This window comes from Manis javanica, chromosome 5 (genome assembly GCF_040802235.1).
Source record: "Manis javanica isolate MJ-LG chromosome 5, MJ_LKY, whole genome shotgun sequence".
Classification (NCBI taxonomy): domain Eukaryota; kingdom Metazoa; phylum Chordata; class Mammalia; order Pholidota; family Manidae; genus Manis; species Manis javanica.
The window spans coordinates 164,610,045-164,638,043 of record NC_133160.1 but is presented as its reverse complement, the minus strand read 5'-3'; the positions used below and the strand labels follow the sequence as shown (position 1 = coordinate 164,638,043).

Here is a 27,999-nt window from a genome sequence, read left to right as displayed (position 1 = left end):
TTTTTTTTTTTTTAAGAAACCCAAATCACAGTAGGATATGCCCTTTGCCACAGGGTTGGAAAGATGCGGTTCGGTGATTTTGAGTAGTCCGTTTTGTGTGTGTGTCCAGGGTGTAAGAAAATGACTGCGCTTCGAGTCTTCAGGAGGCGCAAAGCCAGAGTGGTCGTGTCATCTCGGGGCAACTGCGGCCGTGTGTCGACCTTTAGGTCTGGTGAACGGCTGCAGGCAGGGCCGGGAGGCGGTTGTTGGCGGAAGATAAACACACGGGTCTGGACTGCAAGTTGCTCCTAGCGAGGGGTCGGTGGGGATGAAAAGGCTTTGGGAAGACGGTGATCGGAGGTGGTCAAAGGCCAGCGCTTGGGGTTGAGCGGCGAGGGCTGAGCAGGTCAGCGCATATGGGGGGTAGGAGGTCGGCGAGGCCCCGCGAGCAGCCCACTGCGGGCGCTTTGCTCCCGGCGGGGCCGCGAGCACCTGGAACCCCGCGGCCGCCTGGCTGCGCCTGACCCTCCGCCGGCGCCGCGCTCAGGCCTGGGCCGGCCCGGGAATCAGCAGAGCCCTGGTGGCCGCCAGTCTTCTAAACGCGCCCGGGTAGCGTGCGGGTCCTTGGCCTGAGCATCCTCTGCTACCCCTCGCCCGGCTCTTCCCTCGTCTTCTCCCCCTCCTCGCTTCGTACCCCACCCTGCATCTACGCGCATTCGCTCCTTCCTCCTCCGCAGTTTGGTTCCTGCGCGCCCCCTAGGTGCCCCTCCTCCCGCCCCGGGAACAGCCCCGGACCGGAGCGCTGCTGGGCGGTGATGCTTCCGCCGGCCGCGACGCAGGGTGGGATGCAGGGAAGAGTCAAGGGGGGCGAACCCAGGCCTTAGGGCGCACGCCGCAAGCTGCGCCCGCGCTTTTCGGCGCCAGAGTCCGCAGGGATTTTCCGGTAGGGTTCCCGCGCGCTGCGCCCCAGCTACTACCCTCCACCTGCGCCCTCGGTCTCCCGGGGAGATGACGGCCTTCGATGCCCGGAGCGGCCCGAGGGCGCGCGCCGCGGGCGGCTCTGCACGGGGAGGTCGCGTGGGACTCGTCTTTCAGGCTCCTGTAACCTTGACTGAATTCACCTGCGTTCTCTGGGCCGCGGTTTCCAGTCCTGTAAAATGAGGGCTTGTACGTGGTGCTCTGGGAGGCCGCTGCTGAACTGCATGTGCCGGCGGGCGGGGAGGGGACGCTGGTGCGGGCGAGCCAGGGCCCGGGCTAGACTGCGGCCGCCCGGGTACTGGGGGCGAACGTCTGTCACCATCCTCAGGCTCCCGAGGGCACTCCAAGCATCTGAAGCATCTCAGGCTTCAAGCAACCCTCCACTTTTTCGCCAGCAGACACCGGCTCCTGAGTTCCTCAGTCCTCCTCTTCCAGACCCCCACCAGGGCTTTTAACGTCCAGGTACATCAGACCGCAGAAGGAAGCATCTCACGGGCTAAGGTTTAGTTTTTATATTTGAACAAATGCTGCTCACCAACAACATGCCAGGAGCGCAGGCTTTTGTTTTATTTAATCTACATGCCCTTGCGGGTATGATGAGTAGTAAACATCATTATCCCCATTTTACAGATGAGAAAATTAAGACTCAGGGACCATGTTTAAACCACTTGGCCGTCAATGAGCGGCTAAATCAGGATTCAAATTTGACTTTGCCTAATGCCAGCCCAGTTGGGCTTTCTACTCTAACCGGTTTTTAAAAATAAACTCTCTCTTTTATTTTCATTAAATGTTTCCCACCATCTTCCTTACCCGTTCTGTGCTGCTAATTCATCAGAAAAGGAGCTCAGAGCTTAAAATATTCAGGCAGGCAACTCTAACGTCTGTTTTCTGTTCCATGCAGGAAGATCGGAAAAGAAGGACGCACTGGCCTGCGGATCTGAACGTAAGCCTTTATTGTGAAATACATCATTATTATTATAATCAATAAACTAAACCGTGTGTAGAGGGAGACGCCAGGTGATGCAAGTTGTTTGGATTCAGAAATACGGACACCTGGGTTTTGCTCGAGGCCCTAACGTGCAGCAGTATGACCTCACAAAAGAGACTCCCCTTTGGAACTTAAGTTTTCTTTCCTGTAAAAAGCCAGAGTTGGAAATCACCTCCCTGGTTTAAAAGGAAACGTACCAACCCGCTTGGGTACCGTGGAGGACGGGCGCCACCTAGCGGGAAGTCCTGAGGGACGCGTGGCGCTCAGAGAAAGTTAGAGGCAAAAAAGAGGGCTTGATTTCACAAAACGAAATGTTTTTGCTCCGAGTTTTATGTTTCTCAGTTTAACGTTGCCAGTGATCTAATAGAGGAGGTGTGCCATTCTAAAAACTCACCAAGAGACAGTCCAGACCCTCACCGATGACACATTTCGCTCACGGGGATGGGGAAAAGATTGGGGCCCGGTGAGACCCCTAAGATCCGCTTTAGAATCGGGGGCGTTGCAGTGGGGACGGCCCAGAGACGCCCGGCCCAGCGCCTCCTTGATTTCCCTCTGCTGTCTCCTCAGGCTGCCGCTGGATGAGGATTTGGGGTGCATGAGGCCTGTGTGGCTTGTTGGAACCACAGGAAGGTTCTTCAGTACCTTCAAATACTAAGTTCTCCATAAGACTAGTTGGATTTCATCCTAACAGTAGAAAGTTCAGGCGTTACAGACAAACCTGTCTTCTTCCTTAGGTTTCATTTTCTCATTTGGGTTGTTTGTTCAAAAGGGGATGGAGGAGGGTTGTGTGGAATTTTAGGTGCTTGTAAAATACAAAGAAAGTCTCAATTTATTATATTTCTCTAAGTAACTATCGTGGGGACCTTTATGGGTGTGATGCCAGGTTCTCTTTGCAAAATGTTCTGATTGATTTCCCCTTCTCTAGTCTCTTTCTTTCACTCATGTAACATTCGACAGGTATCTTCAGAGTGCTTGCGATGCCTCAGGTACTGTTGAAGGCACCCTGCAAGGTGCTGCGCTCGACAGACTAACGTTCTAGCGCAGGAACGACATCAAGAAACAAATGTCTAAACAAAGCAATGGAGGAAGCGTCAGGTGGGCCAAGTGCCATGAAGAAAATGAAAATACAGTGAGGTGACTGAGGGTGATCTGGGGCTACTTCAGGTCCTTTGAAATTTGAAGTGGAAAGAGGAGGAAGAGGTTTTTCAGACCGAGGGAAAAACATGGGCAGAGGGCATATGGCAGAAAGGATCATACTTGCTCAAGGACCCAGCAGGATGTGTCTGTGGCCTGAGTGTGCTGGGGGACGGGCAGAGTGGTCGGTGTTGGGGTCCAAGGGGTACCCAGAGACCAGACAGGGCGGGCCTTTATAAAGCCACAGTAAGGAGTGTGAGCTTTTTTCTAAGTATGAAGTGAAGTCATGGGAAGACTTTAATAAGCAAAGAGGTATTTGAATATGATTTACATCTTAAAAAAGATTAACAGATGACCTCTGGCTATAAAGGTTCTGGGATGGCAAAAGGAAAATCCGGGAGACCAGCTAGAAGCCAGTGGGTCCGGGCTGGAGGTGGTGACTTGTGTTAGGTAGTGCTGGACATGGAGAGAATGCGGATTTGGCATCTGTTTGGATTGTATTCTTTTTTTAAAAAATCATTTTAAAAATCAAGATACATAACCAAATTCACCACTTCAACCATTTTTAAGTATGCAGTTCAGTGGCATTATGGACATTGACATTGTTCTGTGGCTGTCACCACCATCCCTCTGGAACACATTTTCGTTTTGCAAAACTGGAACTCATTAAACTCTGCCTATCAAACAATCCTCCATTCTCTGGTAGCCTGCATCCTGCATGCAGCTTCCATTCCCTTGGCTACTCTAAGTACCTTGGATACGGGGAGTCATTCAGTGTTTGTGTTTTTGCGACTGGCTTGTTTTACTTGACATCATGTCCATAAGTTTCATCCACATGATAGCATGTGTCAGAATTTCCTTCCTTTTTGAGATTGAATAATGTTCCACTTATGTGTGTACCACATTTTGTTTATCCATTCACCCATCAGTGGACCCTTGGGTTGCTTGTAAATTTTCACTACTGTGAATAATGCTGCTATGAGCACGGATGTACAAACATCTTCTGGACTCTGCTTGCGATTATTTTGGGTATATACCTAGAAATGAAATTGTTGGACTATATGCTGATTCTGTGTTTATTTTGTAAGGAATCTCAGTACTATTTTCCATTATGCCTGCACCATTTTACATTCCTATTCACATGACACGAAGGTTCTGATTTCTCCACATCCCTACCAACATTCGTTATTTTCTGCTGTTTCTGTTCTGCTGTTCATACCTAATGATTGTAAAGAGATATTTCACTGTAGGTTTAATTTTCATTTCCCTAATGATTAGTGATGTTGATTATCTTTTCATATGCTTATTAGTCGATTGTCTATTTGGAGATTTAGAGATATGTGTATTCATGTCCTTTGCCCATTTTTGAATTAGTTGTTTGGTTTTTGTTGTTGTGATTGACTTTTAGTTCTCTATATGCTTTAGATATTAACCTAGTATCAGACATATAATTTGAAAATATTATATGTTCAAGGCACCCTGCAGGGTGCTACGATCATTCTGTGGATTATTTGACAGTATTCTTGAAGGACTTGATGGATTGAATGGAGAGATGAGGGATAGGGAGGAATTCGAGGTACCTCCTGGAGTTGGGTTTGGGTGACTAGCGACCAAAGGAGACTGGGACTCAAGTCACCAGTTCAGTAGACAGAATCAGGAGAGTTCGGTGCTTGAGAAAGCCCAGAGAAGAGAGAGTGGCCCCAAGGAGGGAACACTGGACTGTGATCAAATAACATGAGACAGGGTTGCATCCTTTGGGTCTGGCAACATGGAAATCATTAGTCAACTTGGTAAGGACCCGTCTGGCAATGTGTTGGGAATGCGTCGGAAAGGAGACCAGGTTGGAGTGAGGTGAGAAGAGCATGCTATGGGGAAAAGTGGACATCGTGGACACAGATAACTTCTTAAAGAAGTTTGTCCATGAAAAGGAGAGCAATGAGGTGGAAGATGGAGGGACCCTGGGTCCAGAGATTTATTTTTAGATAGAAGATGCTAGAATATGTTTCTATACTGGTGTAAATAATCCAACAGAGAGGGACAGATGATAATGCAGGAGAGAAGAGAAAACCACAGAAGCAAAGTCCTTGAGAAAGTGAGAGGGGTTGGGCTCCAGTGATCACAGTGACGTGGGCGCTTGTAGGTTGGATCAAGGTGACTGATGGTCAAGTATGATATCCATGGCCAAGTTTACTGAGCACATACTGTGAGCCAGGTACTGTTCAAGCGTTTGTGCTTATTACTTCAAGTCTTTCAACAAGTATGAGATAAACTAAACATGGAGAATGGGGCAGGGGGTGGGGGACAGTGAGAAGTAGTCATTTTGGACAAAGTGAAAAGAAGATACCAGGGTGGTAAGGTGAAACAGCTGAGCAGAGTTGAGTGCGTGTTTAAGATCATCCATGAACAACCGTGTGACCAGTTAACAGAGGTGTACGCTTTACTCCCTTACTCAGGGTGAAAAGTAAAAAACCCAGCATAAGGCGTGTAACAAGTGGGCTACCCATGGTTGGGGCATCACTGGGCCATTAGCAGAACACAAGAGCATCCAGGGATTTAAAGCTGGTCTGCAGGGGAAGGTTTATAATCCTAGAACCATGGAATCTAAGCTGGATCAGGGGAAAAGTAATGACATGAGAAAAATGATTGAGTGATAGATTTAAGATACATGGATTAATTACAAGTCCTGGAAGAGTAAAACACTTGCTGGACCATGAGCATTCGGGATATGAGATGGAAAGAGGCGTGGTCATAGATGTGGGGACTTACTCAAGATGTCAGCGGTGCTCGGATTGTTGGGACACCAAGGTCAAGGATGATGGCCATGGGTGGGAGCTTTGATTGGTGCTCACTGGAGGTGCTGTCCTGCCTTATTTTCACTGATGCCTAACACAGCACATGATTCCATGATTGCTGTTCCTCTGAAACCCCTCCAAGTCTGGCTCCGTGCTGGCTGCCGTGTTCTTCACTGTGGAGATCCCGCTACCCACAAGATAAGGCAGAAAGCACAGAAACGGGCTCTCCGCCTGCCAGGCTCAGCTCACATATTCCTTTAGTCCCAAGTCCCTCTGGGATCCTCCCACCCCACTTGCTGTGAACTTTCCTCCTGGAAACAAGGAAACCTGGCACTTTATAATTCATTTGCAGATGTGCCCAACCTGAGCACTTTGTCTTTAATTAAACCGACTAATCTGGGCAGGTTGCCACCCAGTGGTGAGAAACCAGGGTGCTTAATTTGACAGTGTAGCTTTTTAGAGTAGCCATTTCCTAAATTACAATCACTTGATGCCCCCTTTCACATTTTTGCCATCTGTATCCACCTCTAATCATTATGTACTTAACACCTTTATTTAAATGGCTACTTTTCAAACTTGAAAAAAACTTGTCAAGAGAATCCTTACATAAATAACATGTGAAGGATATAAATACATATACATATATGAATAAATGCAGCACCAGGAACCTCTTGTCAAATATAATCTTAAAAGAATATGGAACGCTGATAGAACAGTGTTGGAAAACTGGCTAGAGAGAATGGGATACTGAAGGCCCTGGGCCCGAGGTTGGCTTTAGGCTATAAGGACATCTTGATGACAGTGAGAGACATGTGACCCTGTACTGGCTCCAACCTGAGACTTTCTATCTGACATAATTTGACTAAAAGGGAATTGACCCAACAGAAATTTGTATGTAAGTTTGCTACAAGACTTATGCCAGAATGTTCACAGCCTCATTTTCCAATTTTCAAAAACCCGAAACTTCTAAATGCTCATTAAGAGTAGAACAGATAAATCAAGTGTGAAGTATTCACAGAATGGGGTATTCTGCATCCATGAGAATGGCCAGTCTCAGCTACATGTAGCCACATGGATGAGTCTCAAAAACACAATGTTTTAAATGACTCCCTGTTGTGTTCCTAATACCTAGAATGGGCCTGGCGCATGGTAGGCTTTTGGCAAATACTGATTAAATGAATGGTCTCATTTTATCCTCATATACTCTATGAGATCAGCAGGACAAGGGTGAGACTTTCTCTTTACAGATGAGGAACCGGATATGTAGAGAGGCTGAGTGCTGGATTCAAGGTCACCCAGGACGGGGCTGTTCGGTCAGGACGCCTGCTAAAACTGCCTGCTCCGTGAGACGTGTCGGCCCACCTCATCCTCTGTTATATAGCTGTTCCTTAAGCCTCTTAGCACAAATACCATATTTCAGTTTCTTTTGTTGTTGTTAAATCATCTTCTGAGGCCTAACTTGGAGATGTTTATTTCCATCATGGAACAGTTTGGACTGGGCTTTGAAAGGAAAGGGCCAGAAGGCTGTGCTTTCAGAGAAAGGGGCCATGGGCAGGGGGAGCCAGTTTAACCAGGAGATTTATGTCAGGGAGTACAGCAAGCTCTGTTATGCTGTCTGAGTGAGGGTGGTGAGAAGCAGGAAGGGGAAAACAGGATACCGTGGTAGCACCGGACTTAACGGAACGTCAAATGGACGGACAGGACTGAGCTGTCCTGGAAACTGTCAGTGGCAAAAGCTTGAGGAGGCTTCTGAGAAATCCCCACACAATGCTGGTGAACTGGGGCTGAGGACATTGAAAAAGGGGCTGTCGATTGAAAAAGGGATCTTAGTGAAATTACATAAGGGAAGAAGGCAAAAGCACCTTCCGTCCAAGCCATCTCTCTAGAGTCAATCCATACACAGGTCAGAAGGAAGTAGAAGTCTGGTGGGTGGAGGATGGACACAATTATTAAGACAGGATTTTCACTTCAAGGTTAGATTTTTTTTCTTAATTTTAAGAATCTGAAATAACCAACGACATCCTTTTGAACTCCAATAGTGTTTGGGGAAAGAATCATTCTGAAGGGCCAGAAGATCCCAAAAGGTCAGGGATGAAATTAACAATTATTGAGGGCAAATGGGAACACATGAGCCACAAAGAGGGAAAGGCAAGCTCTTGTCAAATACTTTGGTTGAAAAAAATGTTAATGTGACTATTTTAAGTAAGACCCCCAGAAGGCTGACAAACTGGTTTCTGTAAATAAAAACAACTTTGAGCTTTGATGATGAAACTCATTTTGAAAAGATGATACTTATATATTTAAAAAATGCTTTGAATGAATTCTGCTAGTGGTTATAGGGACAGCACTTATTAAAAGCTAATGGAGTGGCTGACCCTTCAGGAGATATAAATTGAGGGAATTGTTTGCAGAGGATTTGAAAACTATATTCAGAGTTTCCACTTTAGAAAGCATGATATAACTAGGTACTTGTCAAGACCCTACTGCAGCAAAACACCCAGATGCTAGATTAATCACATGAATTGCAAAGTTCCAGGGCATTGCTGAACTTACTAGAAAATCAAGGAATCCACGAGCCACATGTTGCTCTTGTTGGGAATTAAATATGCACTGCAGGATGGGTGGGTGTGAATAGTCAGAAGTGTGGCTGTGCTGCTAGGAATCAGCCATAATCATGAAGTTGTTGTCTTTGAACTGCAAAGCCACCCTCATATAGTCTGCCTTGTGCTGGGACTGGGACTCCGCAAACCAGGTTCGCCTTAGCCAGCTGGCTCTCCGTGTCAGTGGGGGCACTGAAGGGGGCTGGGAGGCTCAGGTTGGAGAAACGCGTTTCTGCTGCTTGTTTGATCACTTTATTAGCCTCGCCCGGCACCGTGTCTTCACCGTAGCTGCCCCCACTGATTGCTGCCGCAGCTGGTTCCAGCTCCCCATTTCCCACCTGCCCACCCCCGCCACCTGCTCTCCCTGTCTCAGACATACCGCCACCATCAGGCAGTGCTTCTCCTCAGAGCCTGGGGCCCAGCTCTGTGTGCTTATCCTCCAGCCTCACTGAGCTCGGTTTTTCCCTTTTTTCCCCCTGCCAAGCAGTGGTGACGGCTGCTCCCTGAAGCCACTCTGTACTATGTCAGTTAGTCCTCTCATAGCAGTTGAAGCCAGTTACCAGTGTTAAATCATTTATGACAATAGCTGACGTGGTTTCTAATAGCTGACTGGGCCATGATTGCAGCAGGTCTAAACCGATCTCCTCTAATGCAGTATGAAGAGAGCATCTGGCATCAGGCCTGCAGTCCATGCTGGGAGAGGAATAAGGGGACCGGGAGTTAAGAATTCTTGTGAAGTCGCTAGTGGTTGGCCTCCAGGCAAACGACTAATCATGTCTGCTAGTGGGAGAGTTGGTACACATGGAATGCTTTTAGCAGGAAGTACCTGGTCTCTCCAAGATTGCTTATAGCAACAGCACACACACAAAACCCTGTGGAATTTATTGATTTATGGGGCATGACTCCCTGGAAAATGTCACACAAGCTGTGTAACCATCTACGTAGAGATGCTCATGACTGGATTTCCTTCCATGTAAGTATCGGAGCTGCAGGTAGGTTTTAGAGCCGTTCTGTGCTGATCTGTGTACAAACGTGTCTTGATGGGAAGGGACAGGGAGGTAGCCAGCTGTCTCAGTCTTCCATGCTGTATGTGGGCCTGGCAACTACTTATATTCTTGACATTATCGATAGCGCTTGAGGACGGGTAAGATCTCTGATCCAGATCACTGATTTGACAGTTGGTCCTTCATGTTATTACAGAGGCCGTTTCTCAGAATGCTACTGGTGCTTCATCAAAACATGGGAGGAAACAAGCATGAGGAAGATGTGCGCTCTAGGTTTAGGGGATCCAAAAAATGGGAAAAGTGAAGGGCATGCCCAGGACAGTGGTTGGGTGGGACTCAGCAGGAGGTGGCGGCCAGTCCACACCGGCAGAGTATGACTCAAACCACTGATGGCTTGAGAACTGCTCTCAGCTGGATGCCTTGTGGATGTGGGCCATTTTTGAAACCTAGTGGAGGTAGGGAGTGTTCGGGCTAGATTCTTTTGATACTTGGCTTGCCTGGTTTTTGCTTTTTTCTCCACATCCTGAACATGCGGGGCAAAACATCAAAACTTTTTGGAGATATCTTGAGCTTGAGTCTTGTGACATGAGAGTTAACTAAAAAATGACATTTATATTCAGTCACATCAAAATTAAACACTGTTCACCAAAAATACCACAGAGAAAGTGAAAAGATAAACCACACATTGTGTGTGTGTGTGTGTGTATATGTTTGGGGGTGGGTGCTATCTGCAACACATTTCACAAAAGTTTATTATCCTGAATTTTTAAAGAAATCCTATAAAGCAAGAAAAACGAAGAGAACCAAGTGGGAAAATGGACAAAAGATATAAATAAGCATTTCCCAAAAGAGGAAATAAAGATGGACAATAAAGACATTAAGAGATGTCCGCTTCCTTGTAACCAATGCAAATAAGAGCACTTGAGATGTTTCACATCATTAGGTAGGCAAAAATCATGAAGTCTTACACTACTAAATGTCAAGGGACATAAGCACCCTGCTGGTGGGATTCAGGAAACAGTGTGGCATTACCTTGAAAAGCTGGAAGAATGCTTATCCTGGGAATTAGCATTGTACCCGGGAGCAGACAGCTGTGTATCTTGGTGCAAGAATTGAGGACCTATTCATCGCCTAGCCTTCCAGGTGGCTGGGTGGCCTGGCCCTCTGTTCACCGGCTGATGGTCTCAGGCAGTGACCAGTCTTGTCTTTCCCCTTACCTCAACGCCTATTTTCTATCTGTACAAAGATGTTAGTAGTTTTGGTAAGGTCTGCCCACAAAACATTCAGACAAGCATTGTTTCACCTGGAAACAACACAAAGACCTGTGACAGGCAAAAAAAAAGCTTAGTAGCTTGTGACAGAGGGTTTCAGTGGAATCTACTGCAGAGCTGTGAGTGCCCAGCTGAGCTGCATGCTTATCATGGATGAACTTCAGAATGCAGTGTGAAAGGAAGGGCAGGTCTCAAATGATCCTTAAATGATGATTCTATGGAAAGTGCAGAAACAGTCAAAACTTAAAATATTGTTAAGGGATCTATACACATGTAATACAGTGATAAACTTGTATTAGAATGGTGGTGACCTGGAAGCTTTCCACCCACTGGTGTGGTCCTATGTCTCAAACTGAAGGGTAGGTAAATAGGATTTTTAAAAACAATTATTTGTATCATATATGTGTACCTATATTATACATATATATAAATATGTCTTATATATCACATGCATGCACATATATTCATAATATTCATCTAAGTATATCTTATATGTATGTACATACATTATTTGTATGTGGGTGTATGTGTGTATATATATATATATAAGCTTTCTATCCTTTTGATTATAAGAAATATTCAATAAAGTTATATTTAAGGCGTATAAAAAAATCAATATGCAAAATCTCATTTTTGTAAAACACTTACATATTTCATGAGTTCAAAGGTACACTTTCTTCCCTCACATTTTAACACCTCTAAAATTAGGAAGTACCTTAAAATTGTCATGAAGAAGTGGCAGTTATGCTATAGTTGTTGTCATGTGTGAATGTGTTCAAAACCAAATTGTTGTCATTGAACCTAAGTATGTACAGAATTCTATGTGCTTTGATTGTAAACCAGTTAAAAAATCTTTAAAAAGACTGTCCTATGATTTGGCATCAAAACTGTTGGTTTGCACTCTAAATGTCACAGTAACTCCATAGCAAGAAATGATTTTTTTATCAGTCAGGTAAACATTCAGTGTTGGAGAAATACCTGCCACTTTATATGACAACTATGAGATGCTTTCCGAGACCTAAGAAAGGAAGATACCCCAAAGCAGGTGATGCTGCAGGGATTTGTTTCTCTGACACGTGTGAAGGATTATCTAGCACATGCCCAGTCTCAACTGAAAGCGGGAGGAACCGTCAAGTCCCTTGGAACTGGAGAAAGATGCTCCAAAAAAAAGCATCGAGAAGCAGGTATGACAGAATTGTGCATCTCGTATCATGGATTTTTGTCATAGTTTTATTTTTTTTTCTTGGTAGCATATATGATGATGCATTTTGCAGTCAATAGCATTCCAGATGGGATGGAATGTAATCTGAGTTTTACATCTATGTGAATAGAAAATCTGGAGGAATTACCCATCAGAGTGACATTCTGACTTGTGAGATTCCAAGTTCTTTTCTATTTTTCTGTAATCAAGACATTACTCGTACAACAAAAATACTACTTAGAGAGATTCAGATTTTCTAACATTTGTTAAAGAAATCAAGCAAACAACTAAATGACTGTCAAGGGAAACTGTAGCCTCTTCACGTTCACAGGCGCCGCCCTGCAGGCACCAGCTAGGCCACTCTTGTGAACCTTGGTGATGTGGAGAAAACCCTCAAACGAGACTCAAGGGACCTGGGGCCCAGTATGAGTAATGTGTAATAATTGTGTTCTTAAATGAGTTTTGTAAGCACTCTGAACTTCATTTCTCCCAGCTATAAAATGGGGCACCTGATCCTCCTTCCCAGGGCTGTTGGGAAACTCAGGGAAGGGTTTTCAAAGTTGAATAACATCGATTTCCATGGATGTTCAATTGTTTTGTTCCAGCGTGTGTGTGGAAACAAGCATTCATAGGTTTAATAAACTTGGAAAATTCTGGGTTAAACAAAGTTAATCAGACTTCTTGGAAATTTGTGTGTGCCAATGTGTGAATTTCCAAGAAGGGCTGCAGTGTGAAGCGGCATCTCTTGGAAGGAGGGTTTTGTGTGCTGTAGAGCTATATAAAGCTATCTATATGGGTCTCCTCCTGGAAGTTTCTGGAAGGTTGACATGGTGGTAAAAATAGCATCCTTCATTGCCTCCAGTCCTCCCTGCTCCTCAGCTCCCCAAATGCTCTCTTCCCTAGGTTCTAACTTTGCTTGAAACTCCATTGTATACTTCAAAAAATTAAACTCTCTCTACTGCGAGGAGTTAGTCTTTCATGCACTCCCCTCAGGAAGGTGTCTGCCATGTCCTGCATCCCATGACTGGACACCAATCTCAATGCAACACAGCTTAGCCTCATGTTGTCACCCCTTGGGACTCGGGGTCAGACTTGTATCCTTGGTGTTGGGTGTGGGGTAAGAGCTCAACAGATGTGTTTCCCGGCACAGCAGCTGCAGTGGGAAAATGCTGGCTGTAAATCACTCAGTGTCTGTCAGCAAATCATGACATTTTTTGTCCTTGATTCAATCATACAAAGATACTTACATGGTAATTTTAGGAAATGTAAGGTGCTCTGGCATATGGGTTTAACAAGAAATAAAAAAAAACCCAAATGAAACAAAAAAGAAAGCAACCTTTGTCAGCATTTCTTTGAGTTCAGATGATCTCCTCCAGATCTCAGATCAGTCAGGTTTCTTCAGTTACAGAGATGTTTGGAGAAAACCTTCACTAGGTTATAGTCTGGTCTGAAGGTTGGTGAGCCTGCTGTTGAGGTAGAAAGATTGACATCTCCCCACCATGGGGCTTAGCAGAAAGAACCCAGCCTGGGGGTTAGCAGAGAAGATTCAGTCCCAACTTTGTCACCAACTCACTGTGAGATCTTGTTTTTGGAAGAGGAAAGGCACTTGATGGCCATCCCTAATCAGGGTGGTTACACCAAGCCACAGTTAGCGGGTTCTAGTCTCTAAGAAGTCTAGGTGGTGGGGTACAAGGTCACGTGGCAAAACCCTAAGGAGAGAGGCCTGAAGTGGGGCAGGAAGGACTGTCGTGGCTGATGAGCTTTAACTGAAGGGGAATCAGCCACATCCCTTTCCGTCAGGGCACACTGACAACCTTCCTGCCCCTCCAGGACATCTTGCTCGTCTCAGCTCTGATGGGGAAAGCCGAGTGGGGTCATTGCGGTGGTCACTAAGCTGAGATCGGGGAAATGGCAAATTTGGAGATGGTCTGCTAGTGTTCAGTAGGCTCCAGGGGAAGCCACCAGCATTAGGGGCATCATAGGATTGAGCATTCCTGAGCTCCTTCCTTCTACTAAATACTAGTACCAAGTCATCATGCTGTCCGAGAACTGCTCCCAGGCCTTTCCAGTGCCCCACGGAGGGTGGTAGCTCCTTCCTACATTGGTTTCAGGACCACTGGAAGCCAAGTGGTCTAGCTAAGTCCACGTGCAGTTAGTTCCACCTTTATTAAGTGGCAGCATTTCCTCACCCAAACCACCTTCCCTATCATATCAGGCCCAGAGCAGGTGTCACCATACCAGATACATGTGCAGGGATGCGCTTCTGGTGAACCAGCTGAAAACTGACGGCACAAAGACAGTTAGTCAAGGAGTTTGGAGCCTTGGGACCTAGTCTGGCTTCTCCCCTTGACTAAGAAAAATTGCTTTAGATTTTTGAGCTTTGGTTAAACTTATCCATGTAAATGAAAACAAGGACTCTGCATGTTCCTTGTCTCCAAGGTCCCTTCCAGGTCTGATGTTCAGTTTTACTGAGGGAGTGGCTATCATCGACTATACCTAAAGGTGAAAATGGAATGCTGTATCTAAGATCAGTTATTTAGGGAGAAGAAGCTGTCTTGACAAATTTAAAAGTCCAGAAAAAAAATTCTTACCACTCAAGTTTTGGGAAACATTTTATAATTTATATATAAAATCTCAGTAAGAAACCATGTAAAATGACAGAAATATCCACCTTACATTAAGAGTCAAAAAAAAAAAAATTCACACTGAATACATTTTAATTATAAAACAAGAATATGAACATTTTAAAATAATCTCAATTGTTTGGCAACTCATATCATTGCTAGAGACAAATTTGATCTTAAGAAAAGTTTAATCTTATGAAAAACTTAAGTTGGACAGTTTGCTCATATGGGAGTTAAAATATGTTTAAAAAAGAATCTGGCAATAGAGCCAGTTTCTATAACTGTGTATAAAATAACATAAAATCCTGAAGCTCAACAGACAGCAGTGGCCTAAACTTCAATGCATTTCTCTTCACTGAAAAAGACAGTATGGAAGGAAATAAGGGTAGAAGCCTCAGAACAGCAGAGAGGAATGGACACGGACAGGGGTTTCTGCTCCAGGTGACAGGATGTGACTTTACCTGAACCCCAACCTCGTGCGCCAGTGGGGCTGGAAGTAAAGTCACAGATTCACATATAAACTAAAAACAAGTTATGTTCTTAAAAAACAGAGTCATGGGGGTGAACAGAAAAGCAACGGAGACCCTTTCTTGAGCTAAACTACTTTACTTGGATGCATGCGAGAAGATTCTATATTTCCTGCCAGACTGTACTCAGACAGCTACAGGGTAGGTGAGGCCTACAACATTTCTACTATGACTGCATAGCATTTAAAACCCCCTTTTTTTAATTAAAAAAAATAATAAAATAAAATAAACAGATATATAGTAAAGTTCACAGATAAGTTTTCTCTGTAAAATAAATAAAGTGTTCATTGATTAGCATCATACAGAGTAAAATACAACCTATTTTTACATGTTTATATACTGTACACAGATTCCCAGTAGGCAGCCTGGTGTCTGATGTGCCGGAAGGGTTTGCGTTTAGTGATATGTCACATCGGGAAATCCCAATTTTCAATGTTAAAATATACAACTACTTTGTTTTGAGTTCAGATACAAAGTAAACTTATTTTTCTTTATCTGAAATAAATGTACATAATATCTTCTATGAACAATAGTTTATAAAGCTGTTTAAAACATAACAAGAGAAAGCTTGCACCTAGGAACTTGAGAGCACATGCATGTCCTTTCCGCGGCTAAAAGAAAGCCGGCGGCCCCGACGTCGGCCTCTTGCCGCAGGGCTATCGCTTTGCCTTCTTTCCGGGGGCCTCCTCCAGCCTCTGCTGGCCTCGCGTGCGCGCCCCTGGAGGGCTGACTTCTCTTTTGCGCTTGGTGGAAGGGGACAGCTGGGCCTTTGATCTGCAGCAAAGTCAAGGCAGTGGTGAGAGTTAAAAGGAGGTGCTTCAAATAACTGGGGAGTTCTTTTAAAAAAAAATGCAAGATTTTAAAACTCAAGAGCCAAGATAAGAAAACCCAGGTCATGTCTGTATAGGAAAAGGAGATTGCAGAAGAGCTCGTCAAGCTGGTATTTGCTGACAGCCCACACGCACACAGGGCTTGGAGGCCTGTGCTCTGGGCCCAGCTCTATCACACTGTAGGTGCTGGCCTTGGTCAAATTAACTTTCTTCTCTGGGCCCTTGTTCTTCTATCTATAAAATAGTTAACAGCCAGGCGCCCCCACAGTCCGAAGTTGAAAACAACCCTCAGGACACAGCAGGGCTACAAACGACATCTGGCCGAGTGCACAGTCACAACTCACTGCTCAGTGTAACAGAAGAGAGGCACCACGGTTTGACAGGCAGGGGAACCCCAGAGGGGCATCCTAGCCAGGCTCCCTGCCGCCCACGCTGCAGCCTGCAGCACATCATGGATACGTCTGTTCCTCCCAGCTCTAAGGCTTTCAAGTCATTGCAGCGTTAACACACGGTCCCTTATCACCTGACCTCGACTCCCACACCAACTTGCACCAGTCCTGCCTAAGCGTTCCTGCTCCCAAACACGATGTTTGCTACCTTTTCATGCTCTGACATGTGAATTTCTGGACGAATCAGCCCACACCTCCTACCTGGCAGGCCTCATTTTTAAGCCCCAGTTCAAAAGCAAGTCCTTCTGGGAAGCCTTCCTGCCCACGGAGCGGGCTGCTCTTCGGAGCGCCCACAGCAGCCTGTGTCCTCGCCACAGCCCTCACCAGTGTGATCTCTCCAGTGGGTTTTCCCAACTGCAGGTTAGTCATTATCTTAAAACAACACCCCATTAATAGAACGTGGCAGAAAACATCACTGATATTACATCTGTTAAATTTGGCTCATGAAAATCCTGCTTCAGGCACCAGCAGCAGAATGTGAGGGAGCACTCGGTGAACTGCAAGACACATTCTTATTGGGGGCCGCTGAGAAAAAGGTTTGAAAGGCATATACACACGTCTCCTCCCTCAGAAGGATGCTTCTCCAGGGCAGCTCATGAAAGCAGGCGTACAAGTTGTACCAATGAATGAAGAGACATGAAAACTGAAAATGCAGGAGATGGAGCAATGGGACTTTTTGATATGAAGACATGTTTGGCTTATTGTTCCTTTAACAGGAAAAGGAAGTAAGTTTGAATCGAGTTGGATGTTGTGTATGATGTAGTTCCAGCACAACATTCCCTATGCTTGGGTGGGGAGCTGTCCATTAATATCCCACTTCAAACTGTGCCCAGGGAAAGCCATCAGCCGCTAAATGAGCACCTGTTTACTGAGCAGTTGGTGCGAGCTGGCCTTGTGCTAGGTGCCGCAGAGCAGAACAGAAGCTCTGAGTCAGAATGCCTCCTCCTAGCTTGGTGAGCTCGGTAGGTCACCGGGGTCTCTGCTGCCATTCAGCGTGTGGCTGGTGACCAGGCGCACTGGCATCACCTGGGAGCTGGTTAGGCTCTCAGGCTCTGCCCTGACTGCCAGAATCAGAATATTCGTCTTAGCAAAACTCTGCAGTGATTGGTCTACACATTCAATTTTGAGAAATATCGGCTGGACCTTTCTGATTCATTCCCACATAAAGTAAGGATGAATACTACATTCCACTTAATGAGGACTGAGTGGGGTGGCAAGGGTCTATGTGAAAGGCGCTGGCACTTCAGTTCGTTCCCTTCTAAACCATAGGGATAGTAACACATACAAACATACACACATGCTGCGAAGAAAACACGGATGTGATAAGAGATGTCAAAACAGTTTCTGTATACAGTGAAGAGTCTTTCACTTCTTGATGCTATAATGTAGAGAAAGACACGTCCCTGATCTCAAGGAAGAACTTCCAGCTCAAGGGAGAAACCTGCAGCAATGGCCCACACCACTGCCAGTGCACAGCCCTGGCCGCAGGGCCGCAGGCCGAGGCACCCTGAGGAGAGTGGGTGTGAGGGCGGCAGGCCCTGCTTACTGGGGCTGGGTGCCGGGGCACTCCTTGAGAACCAGCATAAGCAAACGCAGGGGAGTGGGGCTCGGCGCCGCGTGGAAGGTGGAAGATGGATGGGCCATGGCAGAAGGTGCAAGCAGGCCAGCAGCTGTGTCTCGAGTGGGCACTTTACTCTGCCACCTCGCCACCTCTCCAAAGCTCTGGCTCAAACAGAAACGAGTCTGGCCTGGTACATGCTTGACCATATGCACTGACTTAACCAAGCACTTGGACAGACTGCGCTGGGAGAGACACGCCCCGCCCTGATGCCTGGTGGCCGGAGTGGGCACGAAAGGCCCCCAGGAGTCAAGGGCAAGCCTGCCCTGAGGCGAGGCCGAGCGAGACCCCTCCCACGGTCCAGCCCGTTCCTTTGAGAGTAGGTTTCCATTTGCGGAACCGATGATCCCAAACAGGTATTTGGCAAGACCAAATTGTTAAAGGAACTTTGGAAGAAAACATTACCAAAAATAAAAATAGTCTCAGGGGGTTAAAAATGACTTGAAGTGTAAGCAGGGACTTACCTTTCTAATGGAGGAGATTTACTAACTTTTCTCTGGTAATTTCTCTTGCTAATTTCTGGCATTTTCTAGGAGAAACTGTTTCTGGGCCATCAGGTTCACTATGCTCCTTTCTGAAACAGATTATAGAGACACCCTGCAGGTGGCTGCCCTGAACACGCCAGTCCCTGAGACTCCTTAGGGAAGATGTGGCTCCTCGTGGGCCAGAATGGAGACAAAGAGTAGGAAAAATGGAGGGCTTCCCCTTGATATCACCCAGGAATCCAGGACCAACTCTACCTGCATGACTCTCTTTGCTTTTACTGTGTGGGGACACTCTACTGTGATTTAGAGAAAGAAGAACCTGTGATAAATAGAAAATATACTGCTGACAAGAGAAAGATCCCCCAAGTGCTCACCCGAGGAGAACAAAGGGCCTAGATTGAAGAAAGTGTAGTTCACTAGGCCAAATGACAAGGTTCTGTTATGGGTGCCCAACAGCCGACTGCTCCAGCACCAGTGAGCCAAGGCTGGACCTGCCAGCAAGAGCTCTCGGGCGGGCTCCGCGGGCCGGACATGTAACGCAGTGCCTGCGAGGGCAGGAGCCCGACCCTCCTCCACGTTCAGCAGCCCACCCTCTGTGTAGAACATGCCTCTTCCTAAAGAGGAAGCAGAGGACTTGAGAAGGGGGTGATGAGGGGTCCCAGACAAGAAGACCTGGAAGCTGCTCCCTCATGTTCAAGGGAAAGTTCTACACAAGCCCGAGAGTAGAACCAGAGGCTACAGGGAGGCGGCTTCTACCGGACATAGGGAAGAGAATGCCAGGGCAGCCCCTCCCCGCCAGAGCCCCCGCAGAGCAGAAAGACCTCTGCAGAGTGGCCGCTGGGCCAAGACTGGGCACTGACGGGTTAGCGCTTCTGACCTGCCAAGGCCCCACCTCACCCTGAGAATCTGAAACTATGAGGATACCAGAGCCCTGGAGCCAACTGACCGATGCCAAGAAATCTAAACTAAGAGAAAAGAATCCATTTGAAAATCAGGAGCTCTTAAAGTGCACTCAGGAAAGGCATTAATGATCCAGGTGATGAAAGAACAAGTCAAATAAGATTTACTTTTAAAGAATGATTTTGAAAAGGCAAATCTAATAGCTACTTTGAGACACTTGCATGAAGACAGAGGCCTCCAGAAATCCCCAAGGTGGGCCTGCACACTGGAGGATCTCCACGACTGTTACAGAGCATGCTGTGCTCTGGGCGTCGGCATCCAAATGGAGGGGTGCCGGCCTCCAGCACCCCCACCCTCCCCTCTCAGTAGCAGGCTTGATCCTGTCACTCCCATCTATCTAAGCTGCCTAAAAACAGTCATGAGATGAGGCACATGAGCTCCTGAAGTCTTTTGGTTCTAAAATCTGATTCTTTGAGAAATCAAACCATGGCACAAATCGAACTATGGCTAATTAATGCAAGTCCAGTGGAATTAGAAATAGGTTGATTTTAAGTCTTTGTGCAAACACAAGACACTATACAATGGTGACAAGTGTTAATAAATGATATCCTTGAAATAAATGTTTCTGAACTTTTTGATTAATTTGAGTGATGAAATTATAGATGATACTGAGATTAACAGCTTGTTTCACGTTAAAAATGGAAAATATTCTTTCTTTAGAAAAGTTATCTGTGAAATGTGCTGTGGGGAAAGGAATGCCAACTGATACTAACACCTATGCCACAGTGAGGGGGTCGGGGAGTGTAATCTGCAAATCATGGGTAGACCAAGTCAAGCAGGTTTCTTTCCTTTTGGGTTATGCCAAATGGTATTTTACTGTGTATTTTAATGTACACTGTGACTTACGTAGAAGAGATAATTCATTGGCATTTCCAAAACTCATTTGACACTCGGTGGCACTCTTTCTTCAGAAGCTTCTGGTTATACTAGGATTTGGGAGAACACACTTTGGGAAACAGTTACTTAAGTAAAAACTGGCCACATAAGGGCAAGTCCACAAACTCAACCTGTTACGCAGCTCTGGTGAGATGCTGTGTGTGCTATGCTGGAGCATCTGCTCGCATTCTCTCTGACTGGAGCGAAGCAGGATGCATGCAGACACTGTGTACACCTGTCTGCTTTCAACCACGGTGCTCCGCACAGTAGCCGAGACTTCTACCGATTCTCAACACTAACTTGCAAAGGAATTGAATGAGTTCCACCAAAAAGGCATCTACAACCTGGTAAAGATTCTGATGCAAGCCTCAAAAATGGTTCATGATGGAAAATGGGTTCTCCAAGAGGAACCAGAGCATCAGAGGGCTGAGAGCATGGTTCTCTGCCGAAGATAAAATGGAAGCAAACAGCCGGCGCTGCGGCATGAGTGAGCCGGGGACAGGAGAAGCCCACGAAACCGGAAGCGGTTTTCCGACAGAGAAGCCGCGGGAGGCCTTCAGAGCCCCGCTGCCCCTACCTCTGAGCCTCTGATCTGGTGGCGGACCTCGTGGTGGCTCCTAAGGGCTCATCATCTTCCTCTTCTTCCTCTTCCTCGTCAGACTCCTGCTCTTTCTTGTCTTCAGCTGCTTCAGAAACTGATTTCTGGCGTTTTCTTTCTGGCTCTGAGGATTCTGTTCAAATAGAAGGGCAACACCTGGACTGTACGATTCCCAGAGACATTGCCAAAGACAGAGTCACGGCGTTTAGAACGTAGCATCTTAGGGACTTGGAGGCAGAAGAAGTGGTTTTCCATTTCCTTTTTGTTTCAGCACTTGCAATTCACAACTGTTTAACTTAATCTCAAACACATTTGGGATAGTTTACTTAGGCAGTTCACAGCCAGCATTCATGAAAAATTCACATGTACTCAGAAACACATCTGGGATGTACCATTTCTGACACGGGATTAGAGCCATTTCACACATATTTACGTAATATTAATACTAGCAGTACCCCACTGGATTTTTCTTCATCCATAGAACAACTCTTTAAAAAGGTGATTTTGAACTCAAGACTCTCATGAAGAAGTTACGAGGCACATACCGGCGTCATCTGATAGAGTGAGCGAACGCTTGGGCTTTCTTCCTCTCCGACGCACACTTGCTACTGTTTTTTCCTCACTGTCATCCTGGAAGTAATATAGTTAAAGTTGAAAGGGCAGTCAGGCGAGCATTTACTTAGCATGTTTCTATAGGCCGGGCCTTGCTAAGAAAATGAGCACTTACATTGCTTAGACTCCTTTCTTGGAGGGTAGCTGCTTCTTTACTGGACTCATCTATAAGAAAAGGGAAACTGCTCATTAATACTAGTGTAAAATTAAATCAACAGTCTGGCTTGCTGTTTTTGAATGCACCAGTGCTAATTAATTCACTGTTACACAATTACCATTATTTTTTATCAGGTAAGCAAAGTTCGAATCAGAATACATCAGAAAGCAAGTCAGGACACCCAGGTTTGCATTTCAGGTTTGTCATAAATAACTATGTGATCTGGGCTAATTACTTAAATGCCCTGAGCCTCAGTTCTTCCTCGATAAGAGAAGGGGTTGGGCTAGACCACTTGCAGTTCGGATGCTCTGAACTCAGAAAGGGAGGAGCAAAGGGGCATCATGGGAGTCTCTGGGACACACCAGGAACTGCAGGTCAGCATTACAGATGTCACGTAACTCTCACTGGTGCTCGATTACAATCCCATGTTACAGTTAGGAAAAATGAGGCTCAAGTAACTTGATTTAAGTCATTTGTTTAGTCACATAACTAACAAGTAGACTGACAGGATTCATTTGACTGCAAATACATCATGATGTAAAAAAGTGAGTATTATGAGTCAATTTTAGGTTGTGTATGCCTGTTGTTTATGTATCTGCTTTCTGTAGATGCTGCAGTTTTCTGAGGATTATGTCTTAGAAAGAAAAATGACTGCTCAGTTCAATGCACTGTTTGAAGTTAAAATTACGGGATGCTCATTAGACACCGAACAACCCAAAGGTACTGCTAATTAGTGATGAAGAGGGAGCTGCCCTTCTGCAAGTTGGGTATGCTAATGCAGATGGGGGCACTGGACCAAGACAAAGGCCAACAAAGAAGAACCCTGACTAATGCCAGTCATCTCCTCAGATGCAGAAACTACTGCCAACCACAACTCCAAACAACCACATGGGTTAGAGTCTTCAAAGGGCATTCAAATTATAAGGATTTCTTGTTGTGTGGATTTGAAGTATTATAAAATCATGAATAAAAACTGGTTAAAAGCTGACCATATGCAGAATCTTTTTTCAAAAAACAAACCAACCTTAATTTCTTTTCTAAGAGACAAGATTAGACATAGTTAAATGTGGAAAAATTTAAATTTAGGTTATTTGCTCTACCTTGCTGATCAGGATACTTACTTTCCTAATCTGACCATGCTGTTTATTTGATCCAAAATAGCTGTTACATTCATCTCTTTTGCTTTTGTCACCCCTTTAAAACTCGCCAATTGATCTTCTTGCTTTTACGTAAAGCACTTTAAACCACTAAACTAATATATACACACTAAAGATTTTGGAAAAGGCAGGCAACAGTAACAACACGGAATACTCCCACGAGCCCACCACCCAAAGCTAATCATTCTCAATATTTTGAAGTATTTTTTTCTTCTTGGAATGAGGACACGAATACGTAGACCAGTTTTATCTCTTGCATCCTGGCTCTGCAGGCTGCACAGGCTTCAAAATTCTTCTGAGAACAGGCCCTTGACCTGAATTCCTGTCTTCCTGATAAGAGTGCCCAGTCCCCAAGGCCATCTATTTCTCCCTTAAATACACCCAGTAAATTATTGTTTGGGCTGAGCAGTATGATCCCTATTTTGCTTTGTATTGTCTTCATTCTCCTCCCTGAAGGCTTCCCAGACTTCTAAAACCGAGAATAGCTACAGTGACTCATGGCTACAGGGACAACTGTTTTTACCAGGAGGCCACTCACGTGATTCAGAACAATGATACTCTAAAACCTTCCCAGCCAGCCAGCCTCCCCACGGCTTCCTCAGATCGCACAGAGGAAGGCTTCAGGTACACACCTGTTTGCATCACTTTCAGTTTGCTGCCTGGTGGAGATTGTTCTACCTTAATTTAAACAAACAAAATAATGAATTCAGCAGTTTTCCATCCACACACAGAAAGTCAGCCAATGAGGTAAAGAAGATTTAGGACCTCTACTATATAGGCAGAGTATCTGGAACCTGTTTTCTGCAGCTGATTAAGTCTACCAAGCAAATATGGACACCGCCCACGCTTCTCAATATACGGTCTTTCCAAAGGGAGAACTAGGGCTGCCACAAGCTCCTGCTGCTCTGCTGGGGGTCGGCACTGGGGGAGCTATGGAGCGTGGCCCACGACTAACACCCCAAGCCCGGCAAACCCTCTTACTGCTCGTAGACGCACTCACATGTGGCTCTTTGGTTTTGCTGCCTCACACGAACCCTATGACGTAAGTACTCAAGAACAGTCACCCGACTTTACATCTGAGGAAATGGGAGTTTCAGGGGGGTTACAAGATCGGCCCCGTGTCACAGATCTGGGAGTAAGTGGCAGAACTGAGGCCTGAGTCCCATTTGCTCTTGTTAGGTCAGTGGACACACGTTTGTCCTAATAATGTTCCCACTGAAACTCATGCAATGAGGTCCTGCCGTGGTGATTTTGTTGGGTATACACTTCAGGCTCAAAGAATGTTTAAAAAGATAAAGTGCCACTGAGTATTTTCCTGAAATCAGTATATTTTCTATTGCAAAAGAAACTCCAAAGTGAGTGGCGAGACACACTGGAAATTTCTATAAAAAAGTCACTATCTAGAAATCATGTAAAACTGCTATTTCTATATTTTAATCCAGGATGACCATGGGAAGGTAAGTGACTGGATAATTTTTATATAAACAAATAACAATTATGTTTATATGAAGATATTAGTAATCAAAATACTATTTGAATGGTTATTCCATGTTTTATTTAAGAAAATCTTCTAAAAGCTTTTTGAATATTTAAAAACAAATTAGTTAAAAATACTAATCCTGCAGGATACTCTTTCCAGGTCAAGGGTGAATATTTGAAGAGCTCTCATCCTTTGCAATTACTTACAGTGACAATGCCAGCATCTGTTTTGCAGTCTTCTTCTAAAAAATAAAAACCGCACTTAGAAAATCAGCTTGAAAATTTACTGCCTGTGAACTACAAACACAACAGATACGTACTTGTTTTTAACACTGTTTCTATGGGGTGTTTGCGCGGCCTCCCTCTTTTCCTTTTAATAATTATCGGCTGATCTTCCTAAAGGGGAAAGGAAAAAAAAAGCAAATGAAAAAAAACTTATTCTCTATTATATAAAGTTTGTTTCCTCAAAATGAGTTTTTGAGTTCCCTCCTAAAAGGTCTCAAATTCCAGCTCTGTCACTTAAAAAATACGTGCCCTTGGGCTTAGTGCGTTACTTTTCTCAGCACAGTTCCTGCACTTGATAAATACTTTAAGTACCGCACGAATTCACGGAGTTACGAGGATTATGGGAAAAGAAGGCAATGGAAGTAAGCTCTTGGTGTTACCTTTTATGTCTGTCATAAATATGTCCATTAAATTTGGATTTAGTCTTGGTCATTTGTGACCAAATGCCATCCCTTATAAAAAATAAAGGAGGCCACTGAATTTCTCATATGGACACATGAGAAAATAAAAGGAACTATTAAAAAAGTATCAGGACTGGCAAGCTTGGCAATGGTTATCTAGAAGATGTGGCTGGTGTACGGTTTGTTTCCCGTGGTGGATGGGCCTCTGTGTCAGGCCACTGGGCTGCTGTGCCCCACTGGGCTCCCTGCAGATCTGACTGGGCCTGGAGCAGGCAGAGCTGGAGGCCTGCAGCCTCCCAGGATCCCGACCTTGCCTTCTGAACCCAGGACCCACTCGGCCTCCCTGCTGCTGCTCCCATTCCGGCCTGTCCAGACTCCAGGGCTCAGCAGCCCCTTTTCTTTGACCTGAACTGGTGCCTGGTGTGGCCGTGCTGAGCTGCTAGGTCAGAAACCTGACACGAATGCCGAGGTACAGCTCTGGGCTGATCCTACGTGGCCACGCCAGAAGCAGGTCTCATGCAAACATTTGGATGAATTGAAGATGAAGAGAAGAAAATTAATCAAAATGACAGTGATAAAATGCACTTTATGAAATGGTCCCCCACTGCACTAAAAAAGAAAAAAAAAAATGACTTCAAAAATACTTATAGAACAGTATTATAGATAGATAATATACTAAAAAGGTAATAGCATTTAATGCATTTTATTTTTTATTACTTAAATAAATCTGAATGAATAAATATGAAAAACATTCCTTACCTCTTGAGATTTCAAGCTGTCGTCGTCATTCTGCTCTGCCTTTCCACCGGCAGCTTCACTACTGTTACATTCATCTGCAGGAAGGCAGAGCTGGGGTCACTGACGGGGGCCGCGGTCAGCCTCATCACACCACCTGCCAAGGGGACCTGGGCAGACCCAGTCACGCGCGCACACATGCACTCCGTTCTCAGGCCTACACCTCTCAAGTTACTAAGCTGGAGCCTGGTTAACTGGGAGGAAGCACACTTTAGGTAGGACAGGATCCAAATTGAACATGATGGCTGAGCCCTGCGAAGGGTCAGTGCGAGCGCACTGCATCATAAAGGGGGAGCAGGGCACAAACTGCAGTTCTAGCTGGTGACACCTGGGGACATGCTGCTGTGCAGGCTCAGTCTCCTCTCAAAACAACGGACCTAAGTAGGCGGATCACTCACCTTTCTCCTCCGTGGCCCTTGAAGCGGCGCTGTTTGTCTCGGAACTTGTTTTAGATAGTTCTTCCAAATCTCCCGAGTTCTCTTCCTACAGAGAAGTTGAATAAGTTGAGAAGTTTCTTTTGCAAACTTAACCATGCCTCCATTTGTCCTCCTCAAAGTTTTCTTTACTATATGAAAAGCAATTTCTTAGTGGTCTTTCAGAAGCTTGATGGGAAATTTTTTTAAAGTAACTTATGCTGCCAGTGAGACTAACATAGATTCTGAAGGCAGGAAAGCATAAGGTGCAACTGTGAAGCAACGAGGCTCTTATATTTTCCTGCAAAATGCAAATCCCTCTTCTCCATCATCCTGAACTCTATCTTTCTGAGAGAAACTTCAAAGAAAGAACCGACAGGAATTTACAACAGCTCTTTTCCTTTGCTGGGTGGTAGAGGAGAGGAACTGAGGGGAAAAGGATGAAGTGAAGGTGCCACAGAGAATTTGTGGGAATGCAGCTGGGCTGACACAGGGCCATGATCTTTCAATGGTTAAATTATTCACTCTTAGTTGCAAAAAAGTTTTGAGCATGAAATACCAAAATGTTTATATTACATTAATAACATATGTACACAAAGTATAGAAATTAAAATATAAAATCAGAATACTATAATACTGAAAATACTTTATATGTGATTTTCTTACATGAAAATTACTTAATATTTTACTTGAATTTAATATTAAAAAACTTACATGAAATTGAAGGGAAAATAAAAAGCTACCCCTTCAATCTGCTTTTGTCCAAACTTAGTACTGTCTCGGGATTCTTGTTCTGGATAGGGCAGGGGGAGGGATGGGGTTAACAACCTGTTTCTTTCCTTCTCCGGGACCAACTGAAAGTCATGACGATATAGAACTTTGACCCTTGGGTTGTTAAAATTCTTCTACTACTTTTTATTTAGTTCATCAGTTACTGGCAAAAAGAGACTCGGAACTGGTTTTGGTAAGCTGGACTTCAACTGCATATATTTTTACAAGCTGACAAATACTTTTAGAATAAAATAGAAAAGAATAAATTAGGGAAAGAGAGAACTAGGAGCTGGAGCTAGTCTGGAACAGAAATGGGAGAATGCCTAAGAGGTACCAGCAGGGCATGGAGAAATCTGGGACCAGAGGGCAGGGGAGAAATACAAATATTGTTACTTCATTCCGTAACATGAAAATAAGACCCTAGGAAAACAAAGGCAATGAGTGAGGTCCTTGGACTACTTAACGCTTTGGGGGCAGGAAATGAGGCACAGGCAAGGCAGAACATTAAAAATTTAAAATAACACACATCACTGTATTTCAATGTTTTGTTGCTAATGTAACTGTAATAAAGTATAACACTTTGAAAGAACACACTCAGAAACCTTAAGTCAATGAAGTAACTGAACAAAAGCTTAAACAATGATTGTATCAAAACTGATATTAATATTGCAGTTTAAGATCATAAAGTGCAACATTTGTTATTTTTGCGGGAGCCTAGGAAAACACACCTTTTATAATAAAGTATTATTACAGATACATAAAGTAAAAGGGAGACTAGAATGAAAAAAATACTGTAATAAGTATTCAAAGTGACATAATTAGGTTACCTACCAAACTTAAAATTGATATGTGGAAAAAATACCTTTGCATCTTGTGGTTCTGTTTCAGAACACTGCCTCTGCGCTGTTTCTATTTTGGAATCTAGGACATCTGGATTATCGTCTGTAAATCAGTTTGGACAGAATCACAGAGGAATAAAAGTTAAATGAAAATGAAATGCATTGTTCTATTTTAA

General features: G+C 44.8%; 1 protein-coding gene and 1 long non-coding RNA gene across 10 annotated transcripts in view; one reads left to right on the top strand and one right to left on the bottom strand.

Moving 5' to 3' along the window:
- Window positions 1-25: 25 nt before the first annotated feature.
- On the top strand, window positions 26-22,770 carry LOC118966990 (uncharacterized). 4 transcript variants are annotated; one of them, XR_012131805.1, is made up of 5 exons: window positions 26-922; window positions 1,286-1,419; window positions 1,859-1,900; window positions 11,695-11,930; window positions 22,292-22,770. It is a non-coding gene; the product is annotated as an uncharacterized lncRNA (long non-coding RNA). The 4 variants fall into 4 exon arrangements; XR_012131806.1 differs by lacking the exon at window positions 11,695-11,930; XR_005053754.2 differs by lacking the exon at window positions 22,292-22,770 and having other exon boundaries at window positions 11,695-14,387.
- BOD1L1 (biorientation of chromosomes in cell division 1 like 1) overlaps window positions 14,559-27,999 on the bottom strand; it is a 57,745-nt gene continuing 44,304 nt past the window's right edge. For 5 of the 6 annotated variants that reach the window (XM_073237824.1, XM_073237825.1, XM_073237826.1 and 2 more), the window contains 10 exons: window positions 27,847-27,926; window positions 26,199-26,283; window positions 25,765-25,838; window positions 24,640-24,715; window positions 24,527-24,561; window positions 23,473-23,518; window positions 21,642-21,691; window positions 21,460-21,544; window positions 20,894-21,047; window positions 14,559-15,872 (listed from right to left, as the gene is read on the bottom strand). In XM_073237824.1, the coding sequence (XP_073093925.1) occupies window positions 15,755-15,872; window positions 20,894-21,047; window positions 21,460-21,544; window positions 21,642-21,691; window positions 23,473-23,518; window positions 24,527-24,561; window positions 24,640-24,715; window positions 25,765-25,838; window positions 26,199-26,283; window positions 27,847-27,926 (803 nt within the window). In that variant the 3' untranslated portion in view covers window positions 14,559-15,754. Of the gene's footprint in view, window positions 15,873-20,893; window positions 21,048-21,459; window positions 21,545-21,641; window positions 21,692-23,472; window positions 23,519-24,526; window positions 24,562-24,639; window positions 24,716-25,764; window positions 25,839-26,198; window positions 26,284-26,927; window positions 27,007-27,846; window positions 27,927-27,999 lie in introns of those variants that run through there. The other variant, XR_012131803.1, reaches the window with a different exon arrangement.